The following is a 13894-nucleotide window of genomic DNA, read 5'->3' as shown; positions in this document are numbered from 1 at the left end:
TGCCATTTGAAGGCGGAATATTTGCGTCCCTGTCATGTTTGCGTCCCGTCATGTAACGCATGGAGGCGGAATGGTGGGGCGTTCCATACCTGACCCGCCATTGGAGGTAATAATAGAGGAGCTAACGGGTGTGAACAAGCTGGCAATATGCAACGTCGGAGCCGGTGATGCGGAAATGCTCTGTGTGTGTGTGTGTACGTGTGTATGTGGACCTCCTGCTGTGTGCTCACATGCTGTGCCTCTTGCACTCTTCTCAGAGTTAAGTAACGCCGTAACCCACTGTACAGCAAGTGACAGACCGGGACACAAATATCGCTCCTTTGCGGGTGCACTCTGTAAGTACAAAGACATACTGATGGGGGAACTTTGTTGTAACCAGCTTTAGACTGATATAAATAAAAGCATGGGGTAATAATTGAAGCTTTACAGTATCCTTCTAGAGTCTTCATAATTAAACATGTACCATTTTTACATTTGTATCTATCGGAAAAAAAAAGGATACACTGATCCCTCAGTCAGTAAACCTGCCTCATTCACTCACCTACACTCGATACAGAAAACTCTGCTCCTAGTTAATTTAGCCAAATACTTCTGTTTTTGATGATTTCTGTACATGCCAGTGAGGGACCATATCAGACAACTTTTGGTTTGTCAATGTTTTGTTTTTTTTCCCACATGCTGCAATTTGTTCACTTTTGCATCCACACTCCTCTCACAAGCTGCCTTCAAAGACATGAGAATAAGAATAATCATCCTTATTGACTTGCATTCTCTAGGTGTTATTTTTTAGCTGATTGTAGCCTACAAAATCAAAACAAGGACAAAAGGCGTGGAGGGGTGTACACTTTGCTAAACAATATCTCAAAGAGACCACTAACAACAAAGTAATTGGGATGAAGGCAGAGAAGAGGGATAAAAACGGGGGGCAGCGTGACCCCCTAGACAGTGTGATTTAGAGCAGTTCCAGTCCGTCAGCTGCTGCGATGCTCTCCTCTCTTTCAGTGACTGTCAGGAAAGAAGGTAGAAACCACTTTTAAACCAGAACATGGTCGCTAAAACCTGTCCACTGTAATTGACTTTAAGGCTGACAGCGCTGTCAGAAAGCCCATCAGAAGACAGAATATAATACTGAATATGAGCAGGACGCAAACTTTAACTTTCTCTGACTGTGGGGAAAATCTGATGTACTGTATTCACGTTTCAGATGATGAAAAGTAAGTGAGGGATACTTAAATTGGTGTAGAAACAGGACTGTTGACAAAAAGTGCTGTAACCACCATCATAGCAAATGTTTGAAAACATAATCTTACCTGAGAATGGGGGAATTTCACAAAAAACAACAGCATGATTCTCCTCTAAACTTGTCTTACGGCCGGAGATATGCTTGCTGTTTAACTTTGCTTGCGATAGGCTGCGTCATGAACAGAAGAGTATCCTTGACTGTGTGACGCATATTGTGTTGCTGGAGGATACCTCTAGAGGGCACACCAGAGAGCTCAGGTTGTATATAACTACCTCATGTGAAGGATGTAAACAACAGATATAGCGACACTCAAGAAGGTTACTTTTATGTTTATCCAGAGGTCATTGATTCCATTTCAGCTCAGTACCACAAATAAACCTAAATGAGCTTTTTATCAGTGATCGGCGTTAGATCAGCTCAGTCCCGGTGTTTTGGTTGAACAAGTGACCCTTTTAACTGGTGACTTTCTGCAGAATGCGTCTGTAGACGGCATCGTTACAGCAGCTGTTTCTACTGGAAAGTGGTCCTCACATATGTCTCTTTGTTTAGTTTGTCATTAGCATATCAAAATAAACTAATCAGATGTGTATTTAATGAAAAAATAAACGCCTACAGGGTCACTCATTGAACCGAAACAACAACCTTTTCTATGAGTTGCACGTCGACTTCTAAAATGGAATATATCTGTGGCTGGCTAGTTAGACCGGCATGTCTCTGAGCAGTGGCAATGAAATACCGTACATATCAGACACTTCAATCAAATATCTTCAAAGTTTTGGAATTGTTGGATATTTGTGGACTTGGTCTATCAGTTTGTCTTTAAGACTTTCTGCTGTTGTCCCTGCTGCTGTGCTCACTCTGTCACATCCCCTATTCCCCTCTTATCAAACACTTGGCCTGTGGGCATGGCAGCGGTCTCTGAGAACACAAGCTGAGGAAGAAACAGAAATTCAACAAAATATTGTCCAAATTTCGGATTATTTGTATATTTGTGGACTCGGTCTATCAGTTTGTCCTCAAATCCTTCTGTTGTCCCTGATACTGTGTTGACTCACATAGCCCTCTGCTTCCACACTGCCCCTACCAGTCATGTGCATGCTACATCTTGCAATAGCTTCGGTGTATATTATACTCACTTTGACCATTGAGTATGTCAGTTTTGGACACTTATTGAGTAATGTTGTGAGATGTGTAGCTCAAAAACCTCCTTATTTATCTCATGCTGGTGTCATTAAAATCCCTCATTCAGCCTTACACCGTGTCCTAACGGCAAGCGACACGATCAAGCGTCACCGACAAAATCAGCCTGATTCTTTTGTTTCCTGTTGGAGTGTCCGAACTGCTTGCAAGTGAAGCCGCGACGAAGAACAAGTGAAGAGGGGTTTTCTCACTCAGCAGAGCTTGTTAGTTTGCTGTAAAAAAAGGGGCGATAACGGTGCATAAATAGTATCAAAATCATGATCGAAATGTTGTGCATCGACTTGCGTGATAGGACGCGAAATATAACGCTCACATTCTGTTAGCAGGACACGGTGTTAGCCTATAACGGCTCATTTCACCACCTTGCAACTTTCCTCTGCTTGGCCAGCTCTGTGTCCTTGAAAGAGCGTCCGGGTTGGCCATGTCCTACAACTTTGCTCCATGCTTTACTCTTAATACGTCAGTAGAACACGACGCCATACCCCGGCATACATTACTGTTCACGTTCATTTAATCCGTCACGCCTCAGTGAAGGTTTACGTCTCTACTGGAGGTGATAATTTAATAAACCAGCATTGGTGTTTCTCTTCATACATTTTAAAGTGCATTTGCAGCAGTTTTTTTTACTTGAAGGTGTAATTAGCTGTTTGGTCAATAACAGTCAACAGATTTGACTTCACCATCCCCCAACTGGGGACCTAGTCTGACAGAAACCAGATAAAGAGACTGGACTGAATATATATCAGGTGGGGACGACTGTATTTGTTAAACATTTAATTAAAAACATACTTGCCTATCCATGCAAAGATCAGAACCTTTATCAGCTTTTGAACTGCTCTATATGTCTGTCACCTATCAGCTGACTCTGTCTGTCTGCTATTGGTGCTGTGGGCAGGTAGTATACAGTGAGTTTAATATCGCCCTCAACAGAAAACAGCTGCTCGTCTGATGCTGCTGAGAAACGGGAAGACTGAACCAAAATAGTAAAGTTGAGAGCAGCAAATCTTAAGCTGTCCGTTCAAAAGGTGTGTAAAGTCAAGTGGAATTGCAGTGTTTGGTGATAGTTCTCTGGGAGTTAATTGACATTACACATCCTACATTATCATCTGATCCAATGTTAAACTAATAAATATCATTATGTGCACTTGTAGTTTTTCCTGACTTAAGCAAGATTTAGACAAAGCAGCTTCTTAACTCCTCATACGCCAAGGTTTAGAACTAACACTTACCCCCGTCCTGTCCCAGGCCTTTATTACTTTGCTCCATGCTTTGCTCTAATACGTCAGGAGAACCCGGCGTCAGGTTCTGGCCAAGTCTTGCAAAAGTCTCGTTCAGAGCAGCAGGACACTACATCTAGGGATGACGCTAACAGCTGTGTATCCTCTGTTTTAAAAAAAAAAAAACATTGCCAAGGTTTAGTATGGACATCCAACATTGTAACATTATATGGATGTATCATTTGGTGTGTGCAGCATTAAGCTGCACAGAATTGACATGTTAGCCACGTTGTCATGACATTTAAGTGTTTATTTTTTAATATACTGTTAATGAGCTCTCGTCTTGTACTGAAATACCTCGGCATACGTTACTGTTCACGTTCATTTGATCCGTCACGCCTCACTGAAGGTTTACGTCTCTACTGGAGGTGATCATTTTTAGCTGTAATTAGCTGTTTGGTCAATAACAGCAAACAGATTTGACACTACCATCTTTATGATACAAGCCAAACAAAAGACCTTTTTAAACAGAGAACTCATTTAATGTGGAAAGACCAAACTTCCCTAATGTCTAGTTCCTCAATCTAACTATCACCACTCACACATTCTCATGAGATATGTTTCCAATTTAAATACAAATTAAGCTTACATCACACGCTGTCATTTGATCTTTAAATCTGAAAATATCTCTGCAGATATTTCTACTTGTACTGCTATACCAGAGCATGCATTTTTCATATGAAATGGCACAGAACAGTGGCCTTTAATGTAACAGCATGATTAAATATTCAGCTTTGGTTCAATGTCACCGCTTGTCAGTCAGTGTTTCCTCTGGAGGGGAAAAAAAATGAAGGGAAATTAGGTATTTCTGAGCTTTAGAATGGGTCTTCCTTTGGACAAAAACTCCTCCAGTCCTGCACTGAACCGTCAGCGGCTTCCAATCAAACCCTTGGCCTGTGGGCGAGGCAGCAGTCTGTGAGAACACAAGCTGAGGATGAAACAGAAATTCAATAAAATATCATCCAAGTTTTTGGATTTGTAGGGTATAGAATTAGGAGAGCAGCACTTTCGGAGCCCTTCACTACAGGGTTGTCTCTGTGCTTAGACACTGGGAATGAATTATTCAGGTGTGCCTGCAGTCTAATGTGAGCCATGATGAAAGTAGATTTTAGATTAACAATGTGTCGACCCTGTGTCCCTGCTCTGAAGCGCCGGGTCCAGGGGGACAAGTGGGACAGGGCTGAGTGGGTGAAAACACACTGCCCTCTGTTGGTCCAAAAACATTTACTGGCTTCACACAGTGACCACTCACACATTCACACACGTACAACTCACCAGGACTCATAAGGACACAAGCCACACAATCCAGTCTCATTTATACTATAATGCCAACCATGTAGCCATCACTCAAAGGTTATCAATGACGATCGAGGATCTTATAGAGACATTTGCTTGATGGTTAATTTGCACCGTGCATGCTGAAATCAAGTTTTGACTGAGCTTCCTGATAAATGTAATAATGTAATGTTTCTGTGTGAGGTTGCACAGCCACATCTTGGACTTCATTTGCATGAAACCCTATCAGATAAAGGGACTGGACTGAATATATGTCAGGTGGGGACGACTGTATTTGTTCAACGTTTAATTAAAACCATACTTGGCTATCTATACAGAGATCAGAACATTAAGCAGATCTTGAACTGCTCTATATGCGTCACCTATCAGGTGACTCTGTCAGTCCGTGTTGATGCTGTGGGCAGGTAGCACACAGTGAGTTTATTATCGCCCTCAGCAGAAAACAGATGTTTGCCTGCTGCTTGCTGCTGCTGTGAAACGGAAGGAGTGAACCAAAACAGTAAAGGTGAGAGCAACAAATCTCAAGCTCTCTCTTCAAAAACTGCGTAAAGTCAAGTGGAATTGCAGTGTTTGTTGATAGTTCTCCGGGGGTTAATTGACATTAGACATCCTACATTATCATCTGATCCAAATGAACATGAATATCATTATGTGCACTTTTAGTTGTTGCTGAGTTTTGCAAGATTTAGACAAAACAGCTTCTTAACGTTTAAGATATACCCTGTCCTGTCCCAGGCCTTTATTACTTTATTAACCTCCAGCACATAAAACTTTGCCCTTCCCTTCTCTCACTGGTTCATTTAATAAACATAACCCAATGGAAATATACAATTTGCATATGAGATGAATAAAACCCAATGAAAACTCTTAATCATTTGCTTTTTATCACACATAAAAAATATAGCTTATTTTGGTGTGAAACCATTTTTTGACAGGATTTGTTGTGTTTAGGGTATCTCCAGAAACTCTACATCAAAACGGTGTGATCTGAGCGCAGCTGGAGGAGTGTTTTTGAGGCTCTGTTTCAGATGTGAGGCAGGACAGCCGGAGGAGGGAGACAGTGACCACAGAGATGGGAGCGGCTTTTGCACAACTTTCCTTTATAATCCCTCACAAACACCCGAGCGCTCACACGCTGCTGCTCAATCACTCCTGTCGTTACTCCCCGCCGCCGCTTCTGCATGGAAGTGATTAGCAAGCCAATGAGACAATCTGCTAAATAGCTTTCGTCACACAGAACCCACGCTCAATAAGCTGCCATATCATGTACTGCAGTGACAAATCTTGTGATTGAATTGCCACTTCACAGCCTCTTCCCCATCCTGCTTCTTGTCTTTTGCTGACTGCAAGCGGGGCAGTGTAGATACAGGAGTGTCGTGTTTGTGTGTTGTTGTTGATGTGAGCCCCGGGCTTTTTTCTCTGATCGGGAAGAGCCTCTGCTTCTGGGCCCTAATGCCTGCCTTTTAGTCGATGCCAAGACTAAAATGACTCCACAGGAGCTCCTGCTACAAAAAGAGCAATGCCTCCCCTCCCACCATACTTCCTTTACTAGCATCCTCTATGGCTGTGATGATTAAAGACATGCCTTAATGTAACATAGCTCTAAAGAACCGTTTGTAATGACATAAAATAGGCTAAATAAAAGCGCAAAAACTAAGATGACATACTCAGATTTCAGGTATTTTGTGCACTTCTGCTTTATTGAAATGAATCTGAAAAATATGTCATGCAATATCCCAACCATTGTTTACTCTGCCCAGTGACCAGAAGCAGACCGAACTGACTTAAACCCATTAGACATATCGAGTACGAATCATAAACCAGGTGCCTCCATATCAGCCTGACTCAGATTTCTCAGACAGAGGAATAGTGACACTTCATTCACTATTAATGTTATCATAATGTATTATTGTTGTCCTTTATTTACCTAGGCTTGTCCCCATGAGATCAGAGACCTTTTTTTCCACAAGGGACACTGAAACTTTTCTTTTTACAAAGGAGATTGGGTTAGTGTAAACCAAAAATAAAAGACATACAGTTGGTTTTAGTTAAAATATATTTAAAAATGTTTGGAAATATATAACCAGTTTGTTCAGTGTCCCATACATGCAGTTATTTAAGAAAACCTTAGTATATAAAACCTTTATTTCCCTATGAACAACAGAACGTGATGAGAGTAGACGGGACTGAATTTTATGACCATCTCTGGTAACATTGCTGGACAAGGTTGGGATTTTTTTTTACTGTTCTTGAAATGGTATGGAGCTCATGTTTCATTTTGTCTTGATTTAGAAGTAGTTGCCGTTGACGCAGCCTGTCTTGAACTTCAAGTCAAAGCAGTTAATGAGAGTGTCATCAGCACAGAAATGAATAATTGCTTCTCCTTAGAATCATAGCTAACAATATTTCACCATACATATTTGCGCACAAACCAAAATATTTTGCTGATACAATTATAATATCATCCTGGAATTCTTTGCCCGTTCTGAGCATTTGTTGCCGAGTCTCGTATCTTAAATGAGTGCAAGGAGAAAGACCCCAGACAAGGCTAGATATTGGCCTCCTCAGTGCTGTAGTCCTGCGGCTCCTTTTTGACCATGACAGGCAACCATATAGGCGCTTTATACACACATCAGACAAAATAGCGAAATGTGCTATTTTTCCCCAGAGACCAATTCCTAATGATGAATCAGACCAGAGAGATGAGGCTGTCGCTGTATCTCTGGTCCATAAGTATCTAAAGATGCATGATGTTTGTAGAAGCAGTATGATGGTTCCCTTGGGGGTTTTCTCATCCCCTGCTGTTGAGGGATAGGTTTAGGATATCAAATGTACACCATGCAGTTACAGCAAGCCTGGCAAACAGAGAACTTCTCCTATCTGAATCAGTCTTATTCGCGCAGATGGAGGTGACGTCTCCAAGTTGTGTCTAAGTAGAGTTAGACCGAATGTCAGCAAGTCTCAAGAGAGGGGAAGTAGAGGATCGTTGCGTTCACCCATCACTATTGTCATGACAACTGCTGTAAAGCGCTCGCCTGTGATTGATGTTTCAGTGCTTCCTTCTGCCTCGCCTCGTGTCATGTCAGAGAGGTTCAACCGTTTCTGCACAGTGTGTATTCCCTTGAGGAATGTGCAGCCTCGTTTGATACATGCAAAGTTTATTCAGCAGTCAAGATATCTGCTGAGTGATGGTGCATTTGTATTTATTTTCTTGTTAAGCACTCTGTCCGCCCTTTGCTTTTTCCAGCCTTCATCACACAATAACATGATTGGTTCAACCCTCCCTCTCCGTGTCCCTGATTAGAGTACACATCTTCCAGGAGGCTAGGCAACTGCACTTCTCTCAACTCCTGGCTTTAAACGTTTTACCCTCAGAGAATAGGTCGTGTCACTGCCAACTAACAAAATAGCTTGGCCCATTTTCTTGAACGCGCTGTTGTGTCAGTCAGCTCCTTCTTGTCTTCTTTTAAAGGTGACAAAGTGCAGCCTGGTTTTCTCCCATCAGACGGCTCCATTAAAAGATGCTAAGGCACTTTCAATACTTTAGATGGGGCTTTTGTTCTGTGTTGTGCTGTTTTACCTGACACTACTGCCTTCTATAGAAAGGGGAAGACAATGCTGGACTTGAACAACGCCTGTTAGATAAAACTATTGTCTGTCACTGAAGAGCTACTGAACCAATGTTTAAATAATTGGTTCTATGCGTAGCTGTGCAGCTGCTCTACTTCAAGACAAATCAATAGATACATTTGAAATGAATGGTTAATGAATTACACATTGGCAAAGTTTTCCCCATCACTGCAGCCTCTGAACAATCCTCAATGGCTGTAGCTCTGGCATGGTTGTTTTTTAAATTCTTGGTGTTGATCAGAGATGGGAAACCACTAAAGGAACATGTAGGCTACTTGTCACTGTACTGGGGACAAATGCTGGCACATCTGCAAGCAGATAAATGGAAAAACCTGCAGCAGCTTTTGCCAAACTTGAAGTCCCATCGACCCATGATAAAGAAAAGACTCAAATAATAACCGTACTCATATAAGCATTCATCATGTCGTCATCGTCATTGTTCGGAATCACCAAACAACATTGTCATCCATATAGTTACGCAAAATGAAGGCCTATCTTTGCATATTCATTTGCTGATGTTAAGCACTATCTGCATGTTAGCATGTTAGAAACAGCATTCATTTGTTATATATCATCCTGAGGGAAACACAAGATTTTACACCTCATTTCATGAAGTCAGTTCAACGGTATAAAAACAGTCGACTCCAAATGACGGTGCGAATGAAAAGTAAAGGTACACACAATAGCACTACACATACTTTGAGGGCCATGAAAGTTCATGATATTGTTGTGACACTCTGTGAAAAAGTTGTTCAGATACATCAGGTCCCGACGATGCCGATGGTCCTGGTGACCAAACATCATCGCAATGTACCGTGGAGCTTTAAGTGAAATGCTAATCTTGTCAGGCTAACATGCTGATGCATACCGTCTTAGCTTTGCATGTTAGTGTCATCACTGAGGAAGAGTGTCCATTCTGAGCATTAGTGATAATCCCGCTTACTAACCCTCACTGCACATCCATGGATGATGATCATAAAGACAGAATAATCTTCTAAATTTTGCCAAATATTTTTTTTAATTGATATTTCTGGCCCTTCAGTCTGCTTAGAATATAGTCCAAAAAAGGCTAAATCAGCCTTTTGTATATAGATATTTTTATACACACATATATGCATACAGGAGCTCCTGCAGCTGTCTTAAAGTATCCTCTGCTCGCTTTTACTCAAACACTGTAGAATAGCTCATGTGCAGTGGTCTTATCTGTGATTAAGACCTGTACCTGCACAGTGATTTGTACTATGGCCCATTAGCTGCAGTGGCTTCATCTGCTCTGGATGAGAAGCGCAGAAAGGATTTGATTCCCCCATGACTCTCCCTCTGTGGACCCGCCCTCAACGCAGCCAGTGGTTACCATAGAGACCGTAAAACCAATCCTCTCTCCCCTTCTCAGCCCCAGTAGTACATTAAGCCGCTGCTAGGATGTTACGTAGGACCCTTACAGTGAGATAATCCTTGTTTGTTTACACCCTCAGGGTGCTAATACACACGAGAGCACACATGCAGTTGTGCAAGCGTGACAAACAATACATAAAAAAAATTTAGATTGTTGTTTATGGATGTTTTGTAGAATTACAGCCTTAATATTATACTACAATACTAATTGATAGTGTAACAAAGTTTTATCTGTGTAGACAAATCTAAATTTATATTCAGATCTCTTTTTATTTGCAAACATAAAAACGGTATTTGCTTTCCCTCTTGTTGCACAACGTATTCCTGCCTAATAGCTATTGACCATGCAGATTAGATAAAGTAGTCCTAATGGATATACAGGAGTCGTGTCGGTTTGTGAATATAAATTAAGTAGGTTAAAGAGTTTGCGTCGGCTGCCGTTAATGAGATGTGTGGCGCTGGTTACATCATGAGACTGCTGTACGTGTGTCTTCATCCCTACTGTGACCAAGCTTGAATGAGCAGCATGGCAAGTCGGGGTGTGTGTGTGTGTGTGTTTGTGTGTGAGAGTTGAGAGTGAGTAGGTGGGTGCTTTAAACTGTATGTAAGTCAGTGTTTGCCTCAGCTTTCTGCTTTCCTTCTCCCCCAGACCAGACACGGAGGATCCCAGCCCGGCCATGACTCACAGACGACACCATCACTTGTAAGTACTTGTGTAAATGTTGCATGCTGGGGGGATTTCGAGGGATGAGGTGGTAGTCGAGGAAATGTCGGAGTTGGAATTTGCCAACAAAATTGAGAATGCAAAATTCTCAACTTGATAGAGAGTTTTTTTCTTGGGTCAATATTTTTCTTGATTCTCTAAAATTCCAAAAAGAACAATAAATGTAATGAGGAAAAGCGTTGTCTTCTGTGCATGTGCATGTATTTTTTTTTGTGTGAGTGTGCATGCCATTGGCCTCAACAGACAGAGACGAAACACTTGGCTAAAACAGACTCCGCACAGACTTTTCCTCTGCACCCATACAAGTGAAAGGTGGTCGGTATTTGCGTAGCACTGATGATGTCACACCAGCTGAGCTATTTTTAGAAAGGGGTCTGAAGGAGGCAGCCTTCCCCTCCTTTCCTAGAAGTTTATTATTATCTAAAGCCTTTCACCAACATGTCCTCTTCTCCCAGCTTGTTTAATCTCACTGTTTTGGTCAATTTGGAGCCACAACTTGTAGCCTCTCACTAAAGACGGACAGCTCGTTGCATACACATTGCCACTTAATGAATGATTTTGGACAAACATGCACCGACGAAATCACATTTTTGGAAGCTGTAATTACAGAAGGAAGGAAGACAACAGTGAGGGACGATGAACATTTAAAACAGTTAGCTCAAACAGTCATGGCTGCACCGTACAGCATGCTAATTGTTATGATCCTGATTAATATTAATGAGGAAGCTGCAGAACATCTGGAATAAGTCATGCATTCGAGACAGACTCTATAGCTACTCTACTTTAGAAGTTATTATCATGCATCTGGCTAAATGTCATAAATGATGCACATATTTTAAAATAACTGGCATGACGTTCACTGTACTGCACAGTAGCAGTCTCTGCTGTATACCAGGCATTAGGCTTTTATTTTAGGGTGGGGGCTTGTTGACCTTCTGGTAATCCAGCTGCCAGACTATCTACAAAACTTGTATATTATTCTCAGGATGTTTATTAGACCCTTTAGTTTATCTGAAATCCTGGGAGTCATATAGACCTCATATTTTCTGCTTCACCACTGCTGGGTTGCATAAGAAGGGAAGGAGCCTCCATCTGTTCCACCCAGGGCTTGCTTTCACTAAGTAGGGTTTTTTATCATATCACCAAGCAGCCCCTCCCCTGCTCAGTCAGGGCACGGCCGTGGAGCCGGGGCTTTGGTCAGAGCCGGGGATCGACTCAGATGGCTGATCATGTGATCCACTCAAGGTCGCCAGTGGGTCTGCTTCACATGCTGGGCTTCCTAAAGTGCCCTGACTAATCACACAGTCAGCAGAGAAACACAGGTAGCATCGGTGTGTGTGTGTGTGTGTGTGTGTGTGTGTGTGTGTGTGTGTGTGTGTGTGTGTGTGTGTGTGTGTGTGTCGTTATGAAAGCTGTTTTAACTTAACGGTGGTATTTTCATGTCAAGTCTGAAGCAAGAGGAGACGACTGGCAGGTCTTATATGTGTGGCCTTTTCTTTCACTCACTGAATGTAGCAGGTCATTTACTGACTCATAGTGGACGGACTCTTCCAAATAATCTCCACAGAGCAGATCCGATTTTTCAATTGCACACAGTTTTGGGCATAATGTGTTACACAGCAATCAGTAAGAGTGCTCGGATTACTTTTTTGGAGAAATGAGGAACGTAACACATTGTGTTCTGCAACTGACTGAATCTGTTATTTACATATTTTTTTCATAAAAGTCATCCGTTACTGGAAAATATTTGCAGTTTTTACGCACTGTTTCTGTTTCTCTCTTACTCCTGGACAGCTAGCTGTGTACCAGCAGAAAGTAAACCTATACAGTTGTGTCAGTGTGAAAGCGTATAGCTAGCTAATTAACCTAGCGAGCCGGCAGAGAGAACAGCATTCACTTTGTGGAAATATCCCCTTTAATGTTGAATTTTTGGGACAACAGAGACACGAAACAACATCATGGGGAAAATATGACTACTGTTAATTAAAAAAAAAAACAAAAAAAAAAAAAAAAAGGTTTATTGTTCTGTCAGTCCTGCTGTAAGGCTGCAGAGTTACAGATTATGAGCCGGGAACTAAAATGTGCAATGACTGTATAGAGTCAATATTCAAAGGTACAGTGGGTAAAGGGCCGTCTGCACAGTATAAGCAACATCTGTAACGAGTCACAAAAGGGTTTTCATTTTTGGTGACAAGTACTCAAGCACATTTTCTCAGTTTTGTAATGCAGATTTTTAATAGCAGTAATTCCGTAACATAAGTCACTATGAAAGTAATGTTACCCAATCTAAATGACCAACAGACTAGCCCCTGCCCAGCCAACCTACTGTACGTTCTCAGTTGCAAGAACATGCAATGAAAAAATAATAAATAAACCCGGGCACACTGAAAATAACTTTACTGTGAGCAGACAACGCAGTTCGACTGTAGCTTCCTGAGGTCGACAGGTGAAAGGTTGTTAGCTCACAATGAAGTGACAGTAAAGTATTTATCAGTATAAAGGTTTATTTTTTGGCCTTTTTGTGTCTTTATGATAGATAGGAGAGTGGAAAGAGTCAGAAATCAGGGGGGAGAGAGAGTGGGGAAGGAGCCACAGGTGGGATTCAAACCCAGGCTGCCTGCTTGGAGGCCCACGGCCTCTATACAGTATGAGGCACGTGCTAACCATAGGCTACCACCACCCCTACAGTTTGTTTTAAAAAATAATGTTTTTAATGATACCCAATATTAATTGCTCATGTGGTTCTATAGAGCTAACATAATCAGCTTTGAAATACAAAAAAAAAAAATAATAAACTTACTTCCAAATTCACCAGAGGTGCCACCAATGGTTTCAGCTTTGTTCTCAAGACATTTGTCACCGCCGTCTACCAAATCAAAGTTTGAAGGGAATTATGGAAGATTTGAACGGCTGTAATCTGCTTCTCATCCGTTTTGCTCTTTCCAGGCAGAACAATCTAGAACTAATCCAATCTGTAGTGAAATAAGAAAGTGTGCAAATCAGATTTGGGGATTCTCTTCTCTCTTGACAAGCTTGTTGAGGCTCTATTCACTGACTGAGTGTCTGAGGTCCTGCCTGTAGCACTCCCTCTTGTAGCGCCAATAAATATGAGTGAAAGCCTTTGCTTCT

At 41.7% G+C, this 13894-nt stretch overlaps 1 protein-coding gene across 5 annotated transcripts in view; it reads left to right on the top strand.

Annotated features, from left to right (window-relative positions):
• The window catches only part of iqsec1b (IQ motif and Sec7 domain ArfGEF 1b), a 196437-nt gene that overhangs the window by 94774 nt on the left and 87769 nt on the right, over window positions 1–13894 (top strand). For all 5 annotated transcript variants that reach the window (XM_065955338.1, XM_020632714.3, XM_020632713.3 and 2 more), the window contains one exon: window positions 10691–10744. In XM_065955338.1, coding sequence (XP_065811410.1) covers window positions 10691–10744 — 54 coding nt within the window. The remainder of the gene's footprint in view (window positions 1–10690; window positions 10745–13894) is intronic.

The sequence above is a fragment of the Labrus bergylta genome, chromosome 5 (assembly GCF_963930695.1).
Source record: "Labrus bergylta chromosome 5, fLabBer1.1, whole genome shotgun sequence".
In the NCBI taxonomy this organism is placed as follows: Eukaryota; Metazoa; Chordata; class Actinopteri; order Labriformes; family Labridae; genus Labrus; species Labrus bergylta.
This window is presented reverse-complemented; position numbering and strand designations above follow the sequence as displayed.